This window comes from Xenopus laevis, chromosome 8L (assembly GCF_017654675.1).
Source record: "Xenopus laevis strain J_2021 chromosome 8L, Xenopus_laevis_v10.1, whole genome shotgun sequence".
Lineage (NCBI taxonomy): Eukaryota > Metazoa > Chordata > Amphibia > Anura > Pipidae > Xenopus > Xenopus laevis.
This window is the reverse complement of record NC_054385.1, coordinates 28,458,009-28,481,443: the sequence shown is the minus strand read 5'-3', so window position 1 is coordinate 28,481,443 and position 23,435 is coordinate 28,458,009. Positions and strand designations below refer to the sequence as shown.

Below are 23,435 nucleotides of genomic sequence, written 5' to 3'. Positions count from 1 at the left end.
CTTGCAGAACCCTTCGAGGCGTTTGTCGATAGGGTCCTTGAATGAGGCTGCGTCTGCTACAGGTATGGTGGTGTTCCTTGACAGTCTGGAAACTGGAGGGTCTACTGCTGGGGGTGTTGCCCAGAGATCGGTGCACTCCGGAGGAAAGGGGTATGTTTGAGAGAATCTCCTAGAAATCTGAACCCTGTGGTCAGGGTGCTTCCACTGGGACTTTATTAAGTCGTCGAGCTGTTCATAAGCTGGGAAGATATGTGAACTTTTCTTATGTCTCTTGAAGATGTTCTTGACAGGTTCAATAGTCGTGACTGAGTCTTCAATATTGAGTGTATTAAGTACTGCTTGTATGAGGCCTTCGACCTCCTTTTGTGTTCTCGGAGTGTCTAAATCTGGATCCAGATGCTCCTGGTCAGAGTCATCCTCTGATAAAACTTGACCTTCCTCGTCGGAGGGAGTGAAATTTTCACCTGGGGAGTCTGGAGGGGAAAGAGCATGCCTCTTAGCAGTTGTAGAACGTTCATTGACCTGGGAGGGTGAGAAAGGTGCTCAAGGACCTTGTCTAGGGTCTCTGGAATGCGGGCCAGGTTTTGGATGCCTGCAAGTGAGAGGGTTAAGGCCCTGACTAACTCAGAATCAGATGTGCTGGCCATTGGAGGTGGCACTGAGGCTGGTGGTCTGCATGCTAAACACACTGAATCAGCCGAAGCGGTGGAAAATTTTTCTTTGCATTGTGTGCAGGCCAAAAAAGAAATTTGGGTATGGGAGCGAGTAAGAGCTGAGGACTTGGAGGCCCTGGGCTCTTCTGTTTTGTCTGCCATAATGCTCCTTGTATTGAAAATAAACGATTTTTTTTTTTTTTTTTTTTTTTTTTTTTTTGAGACAGGGGTCCCCAGTCAAGAGAGGGGGGAATGGCAGAGCGGTCTTTCTGGCTTGAAAGGGCCTGTGGAGACAGAATAGGTATATGGGATAAGAGACCCTGAACCTAAGGCCATAAGCAGTAAAAAACAGGTACTTGCCTGACAAGGCGAATGCAGAGAGACAAGGACTTTACCAAGGTCTTTGGCTGCTCAAATCAGTGGAAACCTGTGCATTCACAGTACTGTAGGAGGTACTCTACTGCCTGCGCTCCAGCATATACACCTGGAAGCTCCGTGCCTGTCCCTGGTAAGCGCTGAAGAGGTTCCCTGCAGGGACCTGTAGAGAGCAGGTGAATCGCTCCGTGTGCCGCGTGAAGTGAGAGGCGCAAAGAAAATGGCGCGTCCTACAGTAACGCTGGGCGGAAGCGGAAGTGCGTTCCAGCGTGGAACGCAAGAAGCCGCGCGCGTAAGAGATGGCGGGAGGAACCGTTGGGTGAGGGAGGGGAGGACCCGGACCGAAACAGTGCACCAAAACAGGGGTAAGAGAACCAGGGAGAGAGTGGCAACGCTGAGGGGTTAAGGTGGAGTGAAACAATTAGTTCATACTCACAAGAATACCAGCTGGTCCACGCCCTTTTGTAGAATCTCCCTATAGAATTTACAAATAAAAATATATATGAACAAACACATATATCTGTATTTGCAGTATACCTACCAAACACAGAATAGTGTGTTAAGCGCTGCTGCAGACCTCCGAAGAGCGGGAAGCAGCGCAGGGAGATAGGAGCAAGCCTGCAGACCTCCGTAGAGCGGGAAGGCTGTAGGGCAAGGTGGTATAGCTGGAGAGGCTCTTGAAAGGATCAGTGGCCCCTAATGTGGCATGATCGTAACACGTAGTCTGATCAATTGCTCCAGCCACAGGATAAACATGTCTTCTCCTTCTGAGGACACTAAACGAAACTGAGGTTGTTAGGAGGAGACAGGGGATGAAACCCAGAGCAGGAGGAGGAGGAGTCAACTTTTAACAATTTAGTGTCCAATCTCCTGCTGCAGGATCTTCATCCCCATGGTGCCTGTGTCCCCCAATTAGGCAAGAGAAAAATATTTTAACATATTGTTAGTTATATATAGATAAAGGTAATGATATATGTTTGATAAACATGTTTTTTTCAAAACGCATCAGTTAATAGTGCTACTCCAGCAGAATTCTGCACTGAAATCCATTTCTCAAAAGAGCAAACAAATTTTTTTTATATTCAATTTTGAAATCTGACATGCGGCTAGACATTTTGTCAATTTCACAGCTGCCCCTGGTCATGTGACTTGAGCCTGCACTTTAGGAGAGAAAGGCTTTCTGGTAGGCTGCTGTTTTTTCTTCTCAATGTAACTGAATGTATCTCAGTGGGACATGGGTTTTTACTATTGAGTGCTGTTCTTAGATCTACCAGGCAGCTGTTATCTTGTGTTAGGGAACTGCTATCTGGTTACCTTCCCATTGTTCTTTTGTTTGGCTGCTGGGGGGAAAAGGGAGGGGATGATATCACTCCAACTTGCAGTAAAGAGTGATTGAAGTTTATCAGAGCACCAGTCACATGACTTGGGGCAGCTGGGAAATTGACAATATGTCTAGCCCCATGCCAGATTTCAAAATTGAATATAAAAAATCTGTTTTGCTCTTTTGAGAAATGGATTTTAGTGCAGAATTCTGCTGGAGCAGCATTATTAACTGATTCATTTTGAAAAAATTTTTCCCATGACAGTATTCCTTTAACATACGGTGAAATAAAGCAGACAGGGAAAGCAACTTGTCCAGACTCTTTGTTGCAGGACATTTTTTTTTACAGTTTTCACGTGTTGTACATGGTGTTTTACAAACAAGGAGTTTACCTTAAAAGGATAGGGAGACTAATTGTATCACACTCTTATGCCAATGGCACACTGGGCTCATTCTCAGCCTGTGGATAAACACAAAATTCCTGTGGCATGTAGTTTGTCCACAGTAACCCACAAAATAGTCATCATGATCAGGTTCAGCTAAAACGTGTGGGACCTGCAGGTTTGGATCAACAAGGCGAGTCTGAGGTTCAGGCAGGACAATTTTTAATCAAATTTTATCCACAGAATGGGAATCACTCACAGAGGCAGATTTTCCTGCAAGTTAGCTTTTTATTGTGCATCCACACGACATGTTTCGGACCCACTGGTCCTTTTTCACACACTTGAAAAAGGACCAGTGGGTCCGAAACATGTCGTGTGGATGCACAATAAAAAGCTAACTTGCAGGAAAATCTGCCTCTGTGAGTGATTCCCATTCTGTGGATAAAATTGGATTTATGCAGGGTGCCGGAGACGGAGCATCCAGGGAAAACATCACACAAGTAACAGAGCCTGAACGCTAACCAGTGCCACAGTTACCAATTAGGACAATTTTTAATCAGTTCCCCTCCCCTTTGGTGGCTGATTCCATCCAAATTTTAATTTTCAGAGAGGAATTTGTAAGTAAAAGAGACCTGCAGGCTGGTTTGGGTGTGGGTTGGGAAGTAGAGGGTTACAATTGGGTTTGGGTTTAACATTTCCTGACCCTCTCATCACTACCACTCATGCAACCTTCAGTCCAGGTCCAGTCAGTATTGGGCCAGCCTGTGTATCACTGTTGCCTGCATTATGCTAAAAGATCATTATAAGCTAAACACTCCCCATGTTTTTTAGTAACCTTATAGACTGGCCATTAAACAGCTATCCACCTCACCGGCAGGGCCGGACTGGGAGTAAAAAGCAGCCCACATGAAAACACACAATGATTTTGAACTCATTCATTTGAGTGATACTCAGAGTTCCCTGTATAACTCAGCCTGCAGCCTTGTGCCTATATTTGGTCACAGAACAACCCCTCAGTGACTTCTAATATCCTTATAATTTACAGTAGTGGGTTCATGATCCCTTATAATACATGAGTGATATTGAGAGTTCCCTGTATAACTAAGCCTGCAGCCTTGTGTCTTTATATGGTCACAGGACCCCTCAGTGACTTTTAATATCCTTATCATTTATAGTAGGGGTACATTATCCCTTATAATAGTAGTAGGAAAGAGTTAATGGATTCAGTTTGGGAGAAACACTACTTGGCAAATCTGTGCAAGGGATAAGCTGATAAGCAGTGGAATCCGCAGCAGCATACTTCCCCCTGAAATCATAACATTGCAAGATTTTCAGCATATTACCATCCAATTTGTGTGATAAATGCATTTTAGATCAGCGTTGTCCAACTGCTGTGGTACCGAGAGCTGGAATTATTCTGGCCTTCATGGTGGATGGCCGAGAATAGAAACCAGTGTTGACCACTCCCTGTTTTAAACCGCATCCACTTTAAACCACACCTACCTTAAACCAAAGACATGCTATCACTAGACCATATCCACATTAATCATGGTAGCACACCAAAAAGAGTTTATAGGCAGGTAGTCATGCAGCTCTCGTTCTTACGCCTCAACCTTTAATCTCACTCGGCCAAATTTTATTTGCGCCAAACCTATAACCTCACTCATCACTTTTGTTTTTGTTGTAGGAACTCCCCCTGCTAGACTTTGATTGCGAAGTTCCGAGGAGAAGATTTCAATGAGCCCCCTGCACAGAACACTCTAACGGGAGAATGACAAAGGGGGTGACTTCTTTGCATTTCACGTCTCTTTGATTAGAAAGATGGTGACAAGGTAAGTGTGCCTTTTGGGGGCTGTAGTTCAGAGTAGCTGTGGGGACAGTGTGGATGGTGTTGTTTGTATCTCCCCAAAATGGAAAGATATCTAATGGGAATAATTTCATAAAAATTTTATCTGTAGGTGTATAGAACTGGATCGTTGCAGTGACAGCTTGGTGCCACCAACCAGTGTGTCAATCAATAGGAGCTGCAGCCACAGAGTGCTGTCCATGGTACTGAATGGAAAAGGCAGTTTAAGCTTCCCTCAATGGCTGCATTAGTTATTGCAGTATAGGTACCATAAGTCACATGCTAGATATGTACTTACTATAGCAAATGTGTTTTATGTAACATAGATTCAAAAAAAGACACACTACATCAAGTTCAACCTTTTAAGTCTATATATAACATGCCAACTGCTAGTTGATCCAGAGGAAGGCAAAGAACTCCATTTGAATCCTCTCTTTACCAAAGCTTCGATATGAGGTGCAATGTATTGCTGATATATAGAGATAAATCACTTGTTCAGGACAGTGGAGATCCGTTGATGGCTGGAGGGCTCATTAGGTTTTCCAATAGTTTCTGCAGGAGACAGAGGGAGGCCATACAGCGTAATGCAGTCCCTTTGCAGTGGCTCTGCTAACATTGATTTCCCTCTAATTAATAGACTCAGTTTATCAGATACAACTCTTGCTTATTTTATTCACTTGCCAAAGTTTGCCCTGTGGCTTGTTATATCCTACAGACTTGTAGCAATCAGTCCCGTCCTCCCCTTTACCCATACAGGGAGCCTGCCCCTTTACCCACACATGCAGCCCACCCACCCCTTTACCCATACAGGGATTCCCCACCCCTTTACCCACACTGGTAGCCCGCCTGCCCCTTTACTCACACAGGGAGCCCCCGCCCCTTTACCCACACAGGGAGCCCACACCGCCCTTTTAATCACACAGGGAGCCCGCCCCTTTACCCACACATGGAGCCCGCCCCTTTACCCACACATGGAGCCCGCCCCTTTACCCACACATGGAGCCCGCCTTCCCCTTTACCCACGCAGGGAGCCTGCCCACACTTTTACCCACACAGGGAGGCTGCCAGCCCCTTTACCCACATAGGGAGCCTGCCCGTCCATTTACCCTTACAGCGATCCTGCCTGCCCACCCCTTTACCCACCCAGGTAGCCAACATCCATCCCTTGACTCACCCCCTTTACCCACACATGAAACCCGTCCACCCCTTTACCCACACAGGGAGCACGCCCACCCATTTACCCACCCAGGGTCTGCCCGCCCCTTTACCCACACATGAAACCCATCCGCCCCTTTACCCACACAGGGAGCACGCCCAACCCTTTACCCAAACAGGTAGCGCGCCCAACCCTTTACCCACACATGGAGCCCACCCCTGTACCCACATAGGGAACTTGCCCGCCCCTGTACCCACACAGGGAACCTGCCCGCCCCTTTACCCACACAGGGAAACCAACCACCTGCCCCTTTTCCCATACAGGGAACCCACACGTCGCTCAAATGAGACCAGTATCCAGAAAAAAAGACACACACACACACACAGTGACTTGATGTTAAATCTGTGCAAGACACAGTTTTATTAATGATAAATTGAATAAACTGTGCTTTTTGATCCTGAGGAAGGCAAAAAACCTCTTGTGAAGCTTTGGGCATTACTAGAGGCAAAAATTCCTTCCTGACCCCTTAACGGCGATCGGATTTGCTCCCAGGATCAATGCACCAAAATTAATTCAAGGGAACCAGGGTGAGGTAAATAGAAGGGAATATGGTTACATACACACAAGCACCTTTAAGCTGCAAAGTGAATGCTGCATTCCTCTCCATTCCATTTGATCCCAGGCAACCTGCAGGCCCGGCTTCTACAGTCTGAGGGATGGAGTGAAAAGGAATGCAGGATCCACAGAGCGGCTTAAAGGTGCGCCTGTGTAAAAAAAAAACTACATTTTGGGAAGAGAAAGCACCGTTGGGGGGAAAAGCAGTAAAAACTAGGGAAATGGAAAGCAATATGCCTGCATACATAGGTACCCCGTTAAGCTACTAGGTGAATACTGCATTCTGCTTAATTCCATTGGCCCTCAGGCAGCCTACAGACCCGGCTTCTGCAGTGTGAGGGATGGAGTCAAAAAGAATGCAGGATCTACCGAGTGGCTTAAAGGTGCACCTGTGTATAAAAACATTTATGGAGAAAGAGAAGGCACCGCTGGAGGAAATGCAGTCAAGGGAAATAGAAAACAATATGGCTGCATACACAGGAGCCCCGTTAAGCTACTAGGTGAATACTGCATTCCTCTTCATTCTATTGGTCCCCAGGCAGCCTGCAGACCCGGCTTCTACAGTCTGAGGGATGGAGTGAAAAGGAATGCGGGATCTACCGAGTGGCTTAAGGGTTTTCCTGGTTATGATGCCATATTTTGGTAGAAAGCGGGGAGGTACCTTTGGTTAGTATAAAGGGGGGCACTGCTGATGTGGATATTATGGTGGATAGAAAGAGAGCCATTGTTGCTGAAACTGTAGTTGCATAAACAGAAGGTAATAGTGGTAGAATTATAAGGGATAGAGGAGAAGGCACTGTTGTAATTGGAGTATTCTTACTTGAATACACAATTGATTGTTCTGTCTGTCGGTGCCTTTTCTGAACGCAGCCTGTAAAAGCCAAATGAAATAACTTTAAACTCAATGCACATTTTTTCATCTTAACTAGTGGTATTACTGTGGTAACCCTATAACACTTACTGGCACATTAATCACAATTCTAGCACTGTTCTGCTCAGTGCCCCTGCACCCATACCACAAGGAATCCTAATACAGAATTACAGTCATCTCGGATCAATATTCCCATAGAATCCACTTCTCCTTGCATGTACCCAGTGTATCCTCTTCTCATAATGAATGTAGTGATGAAAAGGGCAATGCTTGTGTTCAGCCCAAGAAATGAATGGCATCAGTATAATGTACTCACTTGGGAGGAGTCACTGGCGGGTTGTAAAATAACCTGAACCTCAGGCTCAGTGACCTCAGTTGGGAATGCTACACAGATGTCTCCAGCATTCTCAGTTGTCTCCTGTACTGCTTCTGAAAATATAGCAAATTTGAGAGGTATAAGGATGTGATGTTATTATGGCACACAGGTTCCACATTATGGCAATTGGAAAGAGGCCAGAGACTGTTATATCTCACCTGGAGCATTCTCTTCTTCCCTCCACTGCACTATCTCCTCATTCAGCTTGTGGAGAGAGGTGTAAAGGTCTTTCACCTTTTTCTTGCTGCTGTTCCTCAGCTCCTTCACCCGGGCTCTAGTCTTCCTGTCCTTGGTGACACGGAACAGCTTTTCTGCCCCTGCTGCTATCCGCATTTCTTTCTGGATGGTTATTAGCAGCTCCTGCTTTGCATCCAAAAGATACTTACCCATACTTACCGAGGGCCCCAAAAATTCAAAAGACTGACTGATGTCAACAGTCTATAGAGAATGGAAAAAATTTAGAAAAAAATATTAAGCACTTGATATTCTCCCAAACTACAATGACTATTGTACAATGAAACCTGATAAAAAAATAACAGCTTTATATTTCCATCTACCTTACCTCAGTATGCCGGTGCCGACATGAGATGCCACACACTTTGGCGCCCATCTTGAAACTCCTGTACAAGAAAAGAAATGTTGGTATAAGTCACTGCTTTAGTGGAGATAAAGAATACAAGTGCTGGTAAATGACAAGCAGAAGACAAGCACCTCTCTGTAACCGCACAGCTACACACCTGAGCAGGTAGGGAAAGGGTAGCTGATATAGGCAAAGTGCTAATATTATGATCATATCACACTTCTTATCCCCATTGGTTTAAACCGGACTACTGAAATTGGCAATGTATGCCAGTGTATGAGCCCCTCGTCAAATTACTTTGGGGTTAGAATGATAAGAGTTGCTATTTTAAAAGTATAATGAGCGATATGGAACTCCTTCCTCCAGGAGTGATACCGTACACACATTATAGAGGGGGCAAATTATGTCAATAAGAGGTAGTTAGAATTGTAGTGCTTATAATGTCATGATAAGGGCTGGCTTGTGACAGGGCAATAGATACCGTCATGCACCTCAGTCATATTATGACGGGATCATCTTAATGTTCCCATAGAATCCACTTCTCCCTGCATGTACCCAATGTGCCTGCTTCCCATAACCAGCTCTGTTCTGATTAGTGTCCCTGTGCCATAATACATAGCAAATGAAGTTATAAAACAGATAGAAAGTCATTTTTCTACTTGCATAATATTGGATTAGTGGGTTTAATATTGGAAAAGTGGCTGTTAAACCTGTCAAAGGTATGTTTACATATCAAAGAAAGAATGAGCGATAATAGGAATCCTCTAATTAAAAAACTATTGTTTTTACATCACTTTAGGGCTGTGGAACACGAGGGCAATTGTCCACTAACTAAACCGTGGATTTGTGGGCAATCCGGCCTAAACGCTAGAATTACAGAAGCAGAAGGCAGTTTCCAGAGATAATGGCGGATCCCCTTATGTGTTTTATGTACAGAACTTTACAGGTTTGTAAAGGGAAAGACATTTTTGAGAAATATTAGAATCAGTTATTGCACACTTATTGCTAGTGGCAGTGAGTCAAATGCAGAGACATAAAATGTCTAATAATAATAAAGGTTGCCTTAAGGACCAAGGATTATGTTAAATAATGTTCTACCTATTGAAATTACTATCCCTGGGACACCACAAAGCAAAGAGAGGCTGGAAAACCAGGACTGTGGTCTCGATATTTAACTCTGGCCCTGTCTTATTAAAGAGCTATTCAAACCTCACAAAACCACAAATCCTGGTCCCCTTGAGAATCCCAGTGCGGGATACAATAGACAGGGAAGAGAAATAAGTAGGGTTTGAGTGCTGATTTCCACCAACCAACCGCCTCCCTTGACCAATTCCTTATTAAAAATATACCAAAGTCCTTATTAAAGGGCTATTAAAAAGCAGAGTTCGCCTTTTAATAGCCCTTTAATAAGGACTTTAAACAAGACTTTTTTAATAGAAATTTTAGCTTCAAGCCTTTTAACTTATTATTAGAATTATCAAAGAGGGCGGTTGGTTGGTAGAAATCAGCACTCAAAGCCTACTCTTTTCTCTTCCCTGTCTATTGTATCCCGCACTGGGATTCTCAAGGGGACCAGGATTTGTGGTTTTGTGAGGTTTGAATAGCTCTTTAATAAGAGTTAAATATTGAGACCACAGTCCTGGTTTTCCAGCCTTTCTTTGCTTTGTGGTGTCCCAGGGATAGTAATTTCAATAGGTAGAACGTTTTGGGACAACTCCACCTTCCTTTATATCATTTTCCTACTTTTATATCGGGTTGAGTTGCTGGGTAATCGATTTATCGCTAATTAATTTGGTTCAATAATTTAATTATTTTTCACAGTTTATTAAGTCCCTGGTCGGACTAATGCACTTGCACTTTAAGTATTTAAATTAATTTATTTTCTATAACACTTGTGCACTTTAGGCAGTGGATTAACTGTAAAGGAATGAATTAATGGCAGAATTGAATTGATTTAGTCTGCCTTTCGTAACAAGCGAATTAATTAGCACGGAAGTAGCACTTTAATTTAACTAGTATTAATTTTAATTAATTGAAATACTCACTATTTATATTTTTAAGATCCTGCATCTATAGAATTAATTTAAAGTATCCAGTAAGTGGATGAATTTTGAATTTTGATTTTTAGAAGTGAACCAATGAATTACTAGTCAGAAGAGGGTTTTTTTCTTTTTTTGTTATTTATAAATTGCACTGATTGAATCAGACCTCTCTATCGACTGAAGCGATAAATTAGTATTAAGAGGATCTTCTCTTTCAATTAAGTTAAATAATGTTCATCAAGTGCAAATGAGATAAAATGCTTCTGTGCAATAAATATTTCAGAAACTTTACCACAATAAATAAGTAAAACAACACCAGGAAACAATGACACATTTCAGTAAGTAAAAAATAATCTTTTTAAATATTCTCTTTTTAATGGAGCCATACAACCCACAAAAATGGGGATTTAGGCACTAGTTTGTTTCTAACAATAGTATTTGTCCACCCAAATGGACAGTTACTTAAGGCAAGATTTTGGTACAAAGCAGTGCTATCATTTTCATGTTGCGTTCTTGTTACTGGGGTCATTATTTCTTTTCAGACTATATACTATTCATCTCCCAATGTAATCTCCAAACTGCTGTGTGGTTGTTAGGGTAATTAAGCCCTAGCAACTAAACAACAGCTATCACTACAAGTGTGGGAGTGACCATACAAAATATCAAGAAATTAGTCAATTTTTAAACTATTTTGAATTCCCATGTCCCTTTCTGTTTTAATTCTGCCAGTTAGATTGTCAGTCTGACCTGCAGAAAACTACCCTGGGTAGGTGTGTTTCACTTTTTGAAGAAGACAAGCACAGGCCTGTGAAAGAGATGTGGGACCTTACAAATAATTGCCCTCCCCCTGTAAAAGAAATCATATCAGTTGGATTTGCAAGAATACCTCTTAAAAGAAGCTCTTCAGTTGTCCGATGATGTTATAAATAAAAAAAAAATAAAAAAAAACCCAAACGCCTGAGGTGTTCTGGCTTTTGGCTAAAATAGAGGGGCCGGCACAAGGCCGGGGTACCCCAGAGGGTCTCCCTCTTTAAATACTGGCTCTCCTTATATATGTTCAGAAAAGAATGTTAAAATCTGAACTAAGGAGATGCCAGGAAAAAAACAATGCAATATCGCTGGTAATTTGCTAAAAATAGTAGCAATCCGTCCACTGTAGCAATCTGTATAGGGAAGAGAATAAATCGACAAATTAGCTTCAAGGATGTTGCATTTAACACTTAATATTTCCTATAAAGGAAAGCAGAGATCTAAATGTGAGCTTTGTGTAACTCCCAGTGGGTACTGGCACTCAGTTTATACAATACAGTACCTCACAGCAGCCAAACAGAAATGAGCATTGGTATAGAGAGAATGAATACATAGTACATAAGATCACTGGCCATGTGCAGATTGTCCAGTGTTTATCTTTGCCTACCCCCTGCTCTAGGAAGCATTTAAGGAATAGCAATGAAATATTATTGTAATTAATACTGCCCCTACCATGTACCCTGTTGCCCCCCCCACAGCCGGGACATTTGAGGGGAAAGGACATGAGACATGAAAGGAAATAACATTGCTATGTATTCCATTAAATTCATGTTAAGGTTGGTATATCAGAACAGGTTAGATACCTGGGCAGAGGGGCAAAACTCTAAGGAGACTGTTAATACGGCACTGGGGTCCACATATGTTATCTGGGCTCCAAGTGGGAAAAAGTTTATATTTCCTGTCAGCCCCTGTATAACTGCCAAATCCTGGGTCTGTGTCCCTCAATCAGCACTAAGATTAAATTCATCTCCAAAGCCCAATTTAGGGGAAAATTCTCTAAAATCAGTAAGAGGAACAACATCTGCTAGACTGGGTGGGCATCACCCAACTATCCCCCCCCTTTTATTAAAATAAGGGTTGTTTGTCAAAAAATCTCTCACATTTACCACTCCAACCAACCAACGGACCAAACCAACTGTAAAATCACTAGGGGTAATGTCACCTCTCATCTCTGCACTAAGATTAAAGGCATATCCAAATCCCATTTTAGGTGAAAATTCTCTAAAATCAGTAAGAGGAACAACATCCGCTAGTCTGGGTGTGCATCACCCAACTATTTCCCCCCTTTTTATTAAAATAAGGGTTATTTGTCAAAAAATCTCTCACATTTACAGCTCCAACCAGCCAACGGACCAAACCAACTGTCAAATCACTTGGGGTAAAGTCACCTCTCATCTCTGCTATTAAACCATGAGACTTATAAAGAAATATTATTGTGTAAAAAGAAGAAGCATTGCTATTTATTCCATTAAATTTGGTAACATGTTAAGGCTAGTACATAAGAGCAGGGCAGATACCCAAGGGGCTGAGGTGCAAAACTCTTACGGAGCTTGTCAATACTGGGCATAAAAATAAGTATTTCATAATCAAGTATTTTTATCACAGGGGTCCCCAAATGCTACCTTCTTATGGAGTTACTGTAGAAAACATGTAAATTTGCTGTCAGCCCTGTATAGCTGCCAAATCCTAAATCTGTGTCTCCCAAACAGCACTTAGATTAAAGGCGTCTCCAAAGCCCAATTTAAGGGAAAATTTTCTAAATTCACTAAAGTTAGTGAGAGGATCAACATCTGCTAGTCTGGGGATGTCACCCAACTATTTCCCCTCTTTTTTTTCATTAAAATAAGCAGTATTATCAAAGAATATCTCCCAGACAGAATATACACTTACCACTCGCCACGATGGCAACCAACGGACTGATCCAACTGCCACAGCCCCTGGGTGATGTCAACCTGTTCCCTGCTCTTAAAGGGGAAGTGTACCCTGTAAGTAGGGTTCATAAGAGTAATGTTCATATTGCATTTATTTCCGCTTAGATGTACAGTACATGCATAGCTTATTACATACACAGAGCATTGCTCTTTATGTGTGGTCTATTGTTCAACAGATACGCCTAAGATGGGAGATTTCCAGTTTGGAAAATTATGTAAAATCTAAAATGGTCCCAAGAGGGCTACGTTTAAAAAAAACCCCAGGTCAAAATTTGAAAAAAAGTGGGGGTCAGGAATTTATAGACAAATGGAACAACATTCTGTCAGAATGTTCCTTGAAACTAATGCAACTAATGATTGATGAAAGCACAAGAAAAATCTTACAGATTAATAAACAAGTAGCACTAGAAAAACGAACTTTAGAAGAAAAAAAGGAAGACAAGCAATTTGCAGAACTAAATGAGAATGTTAAAAAAGATTTAATTAAAATTCAGCAAGAGATAAAAATTCAGAAAAAGAGAAAATTTATAAGAGATACGGATGATTATAAAAAAGGTCAAGTTTATGCTTTACAAGAGTCTCAAAATAGCATGAGTGATAGTGAACAAGAGGTCAGTGAGGCTAGGTATAGAAAAAAGTATTCAAAAAACGGGGAAAAAGACCGACAAGGCGAGCAAAGAGAAAAAGATGGCCAAATACAATTAAGAGACAGGACGAAATGGGGTAACCTGTCCAAGAGCAGATACAGGAAGAAGATTCAATAAATGAACTGCAAATAGTGAACCTGTCAAGCCTAGAATTATCCGATTCTCATATTTCATTATTGAAAAAAGGATTGAGTTTCTGTCCAACTAATAAGCTTGACAGGTTCAAAGTTGTAAAAGATCTTCATCTATTTGCACGCCGGTTAACCTTAAAGAAATTATATAACAATATGCCGGAACGAACGACCCTAACCACTAATGATAATTTAGGGGTTGATTTATTGCAGTCACTTTTGAGTGAATCTGACCCAAGGGAAGACGCAGATAGTAATGAAGAAGTGGGCTTTTCCTCTTTAAAGAAAAAGTCCACATACATGCCAAATTTGTCTCAAGTACCCAACATTAGAGCATTTGTACAAAGAGTTGAAAAAGAAATTCTGGCCCTTCCAGTAACCCCTATTTTCTCCTTGTCGGCTTGGGGGACACAGGAGACAGTGGGTATAGCTAATGCCACTAGGAGGCAGGACACAACAGAATAAGAAATGTGACTCCTCCTCCGCTGGCTATACCCTCAGCAGTAGGCGGAGCCGGAATCAGTTTTTGTTGTGTCCTAAGGAGGTTAGGACTATCTCTCTACAACACCTTCTACACTGGAGAGTCTGAGTCACCTGCACTGAGCTGTGTGTCATTCTGACTTCTCCCAACGTGGATTCTGTCCCTGGTGTCATTAAGGCTAACTGCAGCTCTGACCATCCAGCCTATTCGACTTCTTCTTACTGCAGAAGGATTGTCGGCTGGCCAGGTGACAAGGAAGAGTTCTGTGCCCTGGGGTAGGTGAGTACACTTTTCCCCTCCCCTCTCCACCCTTCCCATGTCCCACCTGCCATCACCAGCCCCCACACAGGCTTATGCTGTACCTGGCTATGGTGACTAAGAGTACATTGGGCACTGGCTACACAGGGCGCTCCTAAACACAGCCCCTGATCAGCCCTCTTCCTCCCTCAGCCACACTCCCCTCCATTTGGCAGAGCGTGTCTGACACTTTTCACAGGGGCCATTACTGCGGGCAGGCACGGTGCGCATTGAGGCAGTGCTTGCTTCAGTTCGCGCACTTTTTCTCGCGCCTTTGCGCGCCGTGACGTCACTTCCGGCCTTCGCCTCCCGCACTGCGAGACAAGCGCTCGGTGCGCATTCTCTCTCAGACCTCCCTGCTGCACGGGGGACACAGGCTTCAGTGGGCTCTATATCTCACTGCGTTCCTGTCATCAGCGCCACCCTCTCTCCCTGGCTATACAACAGCAGGGGCATACACAGCAAGTATTATTTATCTTGACTTAGGGGGCAATATGTCTGAGGGTGCCAGTGAGGGCATTTTCACCAGGGGATCCACTGCCTCTGTCAGATATCTGGCCTGCACCAAATGTCGCAAAAAGCTGCCAGGGGGTCATAAGGAACCTTTCTGTTCAAAATGTAAACCTGCCGCACAGTTTTCTGATCCCCCAAGCCCTGCTCCCCCCCAAGTGGACCAGGCTTCTCAAAGGGCCTCACCTCCACACCAGTCAGAGGCCGCAGCCTCAGGGCCACCGGCCATCCCAGATTGGGCCTCCCATCTTGCCACGGGGATCCCTAAATTGGCCCTTTCCCTGGACAAGCTCCTTTCCCGCTTGGAAAATCCTACACAAAGGGTCCCAAAGCGTAGAGCCCCTTCCCCCTCAGACGAGGAAAGCGGCACTAACTCCCCAGGTTTCTCCTCACCTCCTCCAGAACCTGACGGGGACTTCTCTCTTTCTGATGGTGAGCTTTCTCACACCTCAGATCAACCAGAGGACGATTTTCCAAAATTCTCTTCTGAAGCAGTTGACTCCCTAATAGCCTCTGTCATTGAAACACTCCACCTTCAAGAGACAGAGGAGAACCCCAAGGCTGCCAAAGCCCTTTTCAAGAGAAACAGTAGATCATCGCCCACCTTCCCAGCTCATTCCCAACTTGTACAGCTTATCCAACAGGAATGGGACAAGCCTGAGAGGCGTTTCCAGCCAAACCGCAGATTCCTCAAGCTGTACCCCTTTCCATCAGACTCGACTGACAAGTGGTCCTCTCCACCATCAGTGGACGCTCCTGTATCACGTCTCTCCAAAAATACTGCCCTACCAGTTCCTGACGCATCTTCTTTTAAAGATCATATGGACAAGAAATTAGAAGGTCTACTGCGTTCCCAATTTTCAGCATCAGGTACTTCCCTTCGGCCAGTGCTAGCCACTGCCTGGGTTAGCAGAGCTATCCAGTCCTGGTCTGACACTCTACTTCAAGGGATCTCTTCGGGAGCCCCACGCCACCAGCTAGCACAATGGGCATCCCAAATAAGGCAAATGACTACATCTGTGAAGCTTCTCTAGATGCAGCACAAATCATTGGCAGAACCTCCGCCTTGTCTGTTGCGGCACGCAGATGCCTCTGGTTAAAATTGTGGACAGCGGACCTTTCTTCGAAGAAGTCTCTTACCTCGCTTCCATTCAAAGGAAAACTTCTCTTCGGCCCCGACCTTGACAAGATCATCAGTCAAGCGACTGGAGGCAAGAGCACCTTACTTCCACAACCAAAGCCTCGCTCTTCTTTTCGCAGAAGTAGGTCCTTTCGTCCCTCCCAAAGCAAAGGCATTAGGTCATCTCCGCCACGTCACACTCCCTCCAATAGAGGGAGGTTCGGGGGTAAACCCAGGTCCTCCTGGCAGAGCCGCAAGCCCTCTTCCAGACCTGCAGACAAATCATCCTCTGCATGACGGGGTCTCTCCCCCGTCTCACCAGGTACCTCTAGGCGGAAGGCTTCAACATTTTGCGGATACCTGGATCTCCACTACTCAGGATTCTTGGATACACGAGGTAGTGTCTCAAGGCTACCATCTCGAATTTTCCTCACGGCCCCCTCAGAGGTTCTTTATGTCAAGACTCCCTCGGGAACAAGACAAGCAAAGAGCTTTTCGTCTGGTGATTTCGAACCTCATTCAAACAGAAGTCATCTCACCAGTTCCCATAGGGGAAAGATTCAAAGGTTATTACTCAAACCTGTTCGTCGTCCCCAAGAAAGACGGGTCCGTACGACCCATTCTAGACCTCAAGGGCCTCAACCGGTTCATCCGACCTCGAAGATTCAAGATGGAATCCCTCAGGTCCATCATAGCTGCCATGACCGAAGGCCAATTCCTGACATCCCTCGACATCAAGGATGCCTACCTGCACATTCCAATTTTCCCTCCCCATCGGAAATACTTACGATTTGCCTTCCAAAACCTACACTACCAATTCACGGCTCTCCCCTTCGGCCTCACCTCAGCCCCACGAGTCTTCACGAAGATCATGGCGGCCGCCACAGCTCTGATCCGGAACGAGGGCGTATCCATTACTCCCTACCTCGACGATCTATTGATCAAAGCTCCTTCCTTCCCGGCTGCACAAAACTGCCTACAGATCTCCATTTCCAAGCTTCAACAGCTCGGATGGTGCATCAACCGGGAAAAGTCATCCCTGGTTCCCAGTCAATCCATGATTTTCCTGGGCATGCAGTTCAACACCAGGACCAACCGAGTCTCCCTCCCACCAGACAAGATTGTGAGACTCCAGGCTCTGGCGAACACACTGCTGGTCAAACCCACTCACTCAGCCAGACATTGCATGAAAGTCCTGGGGGTCATGGTATCGACCATAGAAGCCGTCCCCTTTGCTCAACATCATCTCAGGGAGCTGCAGTGGAACATACTAGCTGCATGGAAACGGAAATCTCTCCTACAACAGATCCGTCTCTCCCACAAGACCCAAGCGTCTCTTCGTTGGTGGTTAAGCCCCCAACATTTGTCCATAGGAAGACATCTGGGAGAACCCCTATGGCGCCTACTGACAACGGACGCAAGTCTGTTCGGATGGGGAGCAGTGCTGGACGGACGCTCAGCACAGGGCAGGTGGTCCCGGGAGGAACAGGTCCTACCTATCAACCTGTTGGAGATCCGAGCCATTCGATTGGGTCTCATCCATTGGCAACACGACCTGTCAGGCCAAGCGATAAAGGTCCAGTCAGACAACGCCACGGCAGTCGCCTACATCAATCATCAGGGCGGCACAAGAAGCTGAAGAGCCCAAACCGAAGCCAGCCTCATTCTCCAATGGGCAGAGGATCACCATGCCCAACTGTCAGCAATTTACATTCCGGGCCTCCTAAACTGGGAGGCGGACTTCCTCAGTCGTCAAACCCTGGATCCAGGGGAATGGTCGTTAAACGAGGACGTCTTCCTCGAGATAACCGATCACTGGGGCACTCCAGAGGTCGATCTCATGGCAACACGGCAGAATCGAAAGGTTCCAACCTTCCTAGCCCGCTACCGGGACCCACTGGCTCTGGAGGCGGACGCCCTCACAGCGCCTTGGAACTTCGGTCTAACCTACGCCTTCCCTCCACTTCCTCTAATCCCCAGAACGATCAGGAAGCTGCAGAGGGAGCACACGACCCTGATCCTAATCGCCCCAAGGTGGCCTCGACGCACCTGGTACTCGGACCTCCTCAATCTCTCCATTGCGGAACCCCGCACCCTTCCCCTTCGGCCGGACCTACTCCTGCAAGGGCCAATCCGGCATCCAAATCCAGCTTATCTCAGTTTGACTGCGTGGCTTTTGAGACCAAAATCCTGAAAAAGAAAGGCTTCTCCGATGCAGTCATCCGCACCATGCGGGCTGCACGAAAACCAGTATCTGCTAGAACCTACCACAGAGTTTGGTCCACCTACCGAGCCTGGTGCCATAGTCACAAGAAGTCCTTCGAGGTTTTCTCCGTCCCGGATCTGCTGGAGTTCCTTCAAGAGGGCCTTGCCTTGGGCCTCTCCCTCGGCTCCCTGAAGTCCCAGATTTCGGCCCTCTCTGTCCTTTTTCAAAGAAGACTCGCATTCCTTCCTGACGTCAAGACTTTTCTACAGGGGGTGGCGCACATTGCTCCCCCAGTTCGACCTCCGGCTCCCCCATGGGACCTGACGCTGGTGCTGCAGGCATTACAAACGCCACCATTCGAGCCGATGGCCTCTATTCCTCTTCAGTGGCTAACCTGGAAGACCGTTTTTCTCCTGGCGATAGCCTCCGCCAGGCGTGTTTCAGAACTCACCGCCTTGTCCTGCAAGTCACCTTTCCTCATTTTTCACCATGACAGAGCGGTACTCCGCACGGTTCCCTCCTTCCTCCCGAAGGTGGTGTCAGATTTTCACTTAAATCAAGAGATCACCATTCCAACCTTTTGCCCGTCGCCCTCCAATCCCAAGGAGGCGGCTCTACACACCCTGGACCCTGTCAGAGCCCTCAAATTCTACCTACACAGAGTTCAGGACTTCCGCCAATCAGATGCACTGTTTGTCCTTCCCTCAGGTCCTCGTAAAGGTCTACCTGCGGCCAAATCTTCTGTCTCCAGATGGATCAAGCAAGCCATTCAGCGTGCTTACACGGCACGGGGTCGAGTTCCTCCCGTCAAGGTCAAGGCTCACTCCACCAGGGGGATGAGCACGTCTTGGGCTTTCAGAAACCAGGCATCAGCTGATCAGCTATGCAAAGCGGCCACGTGGTCTTCCATCCACTCCTTCACAAAATTTTACCACTTTGACACTTTTGCGGCATCTGATGCACGTTTCGGCAGGAGAGTTCTCCAAGCCGCAGTGGTTACTTCCTCTTAGGGCCTATCCTTCCCGCCCTGAGGATAGGGGACAGCTTTGGTACGTCCCCACTGTCTCCTGTGTCCCCCAAGCCGACAAGGAGAAAAGGAGATTTTGTGAGTACTCACCGTTAAATCTCTTTCTCTTCGGTCGCTTGGGGGACACAGGACTTCCCTCCCCGGATGGAGGCCTTCTCTGTCCGTCAGACATATTACTCCCTGTTGTCAATATGTTCCTGTTACTAGTTGTTGGTTATTGTTTCTCTACTTAGTACTACTTTGGTACAAACTGATTCCGGCTCCGCCTACTGCTGAGGGTATAGCCAGCGGAGGAGGAGTCACATTTCTTATTCTGTTGTGTCCTGCCTCCTAGTGGCATTAGCTATACCCACTGTCTCCTGTGTCCCCCAAGCGACCGAAGAGAAAGAGATTTAACGGTGAGTACTCACAAAATCTCCTTACTTCAGACAATCTAACAAGAGGTGAGCGAATAGCATTAGCCGAATTGGGTAGGAAAAAAGATTTAATAATAAAGGTGGCAGATAAGGGAGGTAATGTTGTTTTAATGGAGGAAAGTAAATATAAACAAGAAGTAAAGAGACAATTAAGTGACAGACAACAATATCAGATCCTACCAGCTGATCCAAAAATCACTATTCAAAATAGGCTTGAACAGCTACTTTTAACAGCTAGACAAGAAGGGATTATCTCGAAGAAGGAGTTTGATTTTCTGTATGTAAGTGATCCCACCACCCCTACTTTTTATGTGATCCCTAAGATACATAAAAGTTTAGACAATCCACCAGGACGTCCAATAGTTTCAGGGATGGGAAGTATCACTGAGCCATTAAGTAAATATGTCGATGAAAGTTTGAGGATTTTTCTTCCAACTCTATCCTCATTTGTATTGGACACAACAGATGTAATTAGAAAAATTGATCAACTTCCCATCTCTGAAACTACTTTGCTTGTAACTTTAGACGTTGAAAGCCTTTATTCATCAATCCCGCACAATATAGGTTTAAAAGCATGCTGTGATTATTTGTACAGCAGAGGACATAAATATCAAAAACATTCTGATTTTATTTTAAGATGTTTGGATTTCATACTCAATAACAACGTCTTTGTGTTTGATGATAGGTTCTACCGACAGATTAGGGGAACAGCAATGGGAGCCACGTGCGCCCCGACATATGCCTGCCTGCACTTAGGCCGCTGGGAGGACCTAGAGGTCCATACAGTAATGGAGACATGGGCCGGCGAACACGTGGCTCTCTGGGTGAGATATGTGGATGATATACTACTACTATGGGAGGGTGGGTTACCCCAACTCCATAGATTTGTAGATGAGTTAAATATCAATGACAAAAATATCAAACTCACTTTAAGTTTTCATGAACAAGAAATAGCTTTTTTGGATTTATCAATTTTCAAGAAAGATGGCATTTTGTGCACAAAAACATATAGAAAAACTACAGCTACTAATACCCTCCTAAGGGCTGAAAGCCACCATCCAGAGTCCCTAATCAGAGGCATACCGATTGGACAATTTCTGCGTATTCGCAGAAATTGTACCTATGATGACGATTTTAATTTTCAAGCTCTGGAACTAACAGAAAGACTTGACAATCGAGGTTATGACAAAAAATCCATAAATACAGGGCTCATGAGAGCAAAAGGAACAGCACGCTCAGAGTTGCTGTACAAATCAAAGAAAAAAGATGATAACACTGTAATAAGATTCATCACTGAATATAATAATCAATGGGGAGATATACAAAATATCTTGAAAAATAACTGGGACCTCCTTTCGGCAGATCCAGATGTTCAAACTTGGATAGGAAACTATCCGAGGATGACAGCAAGGAGAGCCCCTTCCTTAAAAGACAAACTTACTAGAAGTCATTATATTGGCTCCAGAGCTGAGCAGGTCACTACTTGGCTACCCGAACGACAACGTGGCATGTATAAATGTGGCCATTGCAAATGCTGCACGTTTATAAAAAAATGTACTCAAATTAATCATATAAATAATGGAAAGAAGTACAAGATACATGATTTTATTAATTGTCAAACCAAAGGAGTAATATACTTAATTGAATGCAAATGTCCCATAAGATACGTTGGGAAAACCAAGAGGACATTAGGAACAAGGATATTGGAGCATGTGGGCGACATAAGAAGGAAATCAACAAAAAGCACAGTCGCCCGCCACTTCAATTCTGTACATAGTGGTAATGTAAAAAATCTAAAAGTAGTGGGCCTTGAGCAGGTCACACTGGGCATTCGTGGTGGTGATATAGATAAAATTTTGCTCAGAAAAGAGTTACAATGGATTTATGAGCTTAATACAAAATGGCCTAATGGCCTGAATGAAGACATTAAATTTGGAGTATTCTTGTGAAAAAGTTTATGTATTACCATTTGATTGTTAATGATTCGTTTTTTGGTCCTGTTTTCGTTTTTCTCACAGCCTATGCAAGCAAAGTTGCTCTGTTCCCATAACATGCCATAGTTAAATATGGTGATGAACATAAATTAAAAATTTAAGTTATAATTGATTAATTCAAATGTGGAGATGACCTATGACACTTCATAACATAATTAATGGGTTATATTAAATAAGTAATCTGTGTGTAAAAAAACGTTAAAAAAGTTGTATGTACAAATAGCAAGTTCATTGGCTTAATATTCTGACGTATTTCACTCTCAGGCATTTAAATAAGTTGCCAGGTAATGACATCATTACGCCCTGACGAAGCCTGTTTGGTGAAACGCGCGTTGGCGTGTCATGATGGAGGAATCACCCGCTCTTAACCGCTCTTAAGCAAAGGTTGCGATAAGTCTGGATGTTACTTGAACAAGCCGTAAAAAATCTGGAGACACATGTACATTCCCTCGTCTGAGATATCCGAGTCTGGACAAAAAGACATTAAGGCAGACCTTGAACTGAGGGTAACGTATACTTGGGGCGGCTTACTTGCAGGCATTCTTATTACAGCCGGCGCACAGTGAGTCAATCAGCCATCGATTTACTGCTTCACAAGCTGTGGGTAAACCGACACGGCTGCAGAAGAAGTGAAGGCGGCCTACATTGTTACATGCTTTCAGCATTCTTTTCTACACAGGATACTGTGTTTTCTAAAAGTAACAAATGACTCTAATTATTTCCAGCACGCGGAATTCTTTCAGAGACATTTTTCAAACAATTTAGAGCGGGTGCCTTCAGTGATTTATTCCTCCGACATTTCTTTCCCACATCAATTTCTTTTTCCTTAAATAGGAATCCATGGACTGTCTGATGCAAGCTTGAAGCAATAACTTTTTCTCATTAATTAATCTTTATATACCAATTTATACGTAATTGTTTCATGAACTGTAATATTCTATATATTGTATTTTTAAAAATAAAAAAAAAAAGGTTAAATGAATTAACATCAACTTTGTACACATGATTTGAAAAATTTTTTAATAGTGATGAATTAAAATTTATACTTTTTAAACAACTATATTGAGTCATAGGCATTTTAAATGGATGGTTAAAAGTACCGGAGTTCCTCATAATGACCATATGTTAGTATAAGTCACCGTGTGCAAAATGGAGACACTGTCTATATCTTCTTAATTGTGTGGTCTATTGGGTCAGTGCAGTTACTGTGCTGCCATATCTTTTTGATTCATGAATTTTTCAGCCATGGATTCAATCACTGCTGCTGCTCCAGTTGTTTTTGATTCATAAAACTTTATTTCCCTTTTAATTGTGCCATGCAGAGACTCATTGGTCAGACAACAGAACCATGGGGACACAGGAAAGTACAGAGGGCATGGGAGAGATTAGTTTGTGAACCTTCCTTCATGTGCCATCTTGCCCCCAAAAACTGTTTCTATCACTGTGATCCATAAGAATTTATGGAAGGTTCACAGAATGGCAGTAAAGATGATTTGGGAAGGGATGATGTCTGAGGTGGACTTTGTGGAGGAGGCCAAGATGCTTATATAAGTAGGACCGATCATTTATAAAATCTGAAAATTTGCTCTGTAACCCATAGCAACTAGTGATGTGTTTGTGACCATCACATTTCCATATCCTGCCTTT

The 23,435-nt window shown here is 44.2% G+C and overlaps 1 protein-coding gene and 1 long non-coding RNA gene across 2 annotated transcripts; one reads left to right on the top strand and one right to left on the bottom strand.

Moving 5' to 3' along the window:
* The first annotated feature begins 4,329 nt into the window (after positions 1 to 4,329).
* LOC121396927 lies at positions 4,330 to 22,669 on the top strand. Its single transcript, XR_005963268.1, has 4 exons — positions 4,330 to 4,564; positions 8,164 to 8,341; positions 8,976 to 9,122; positions 22,053 to 22,669. It is a non-coding gene; the product is annotated as an uncharacterized LOC121396927 (long non-coding RNA).
* LOC108698875 (serine/threonine-protein kinase N2) lies at positions 7,695 to 8,247 on the bottom strand. The gene is made up of 2 exons (XM_018230722.2): positions 8,159 to 8,247; positions 7,695 to 8,034 (listed from the first exon to the last, which is right to left on the bottom strand). The coding sequence occupies exons 1-2, from the start codon at positions 8,204 to 8,206 to the stop codon at positions 7,744 to 7,746; spliced, it is 339 nt and encodes a 112-aa protein (XP_018086211.2). The 5' UTR covers positions 8,207 to 8,247; the 3' UTR covers positions 7,695 to 7,743.
* Positions 22,670 to 23,435: the final 766 nt, after the last annotated feature.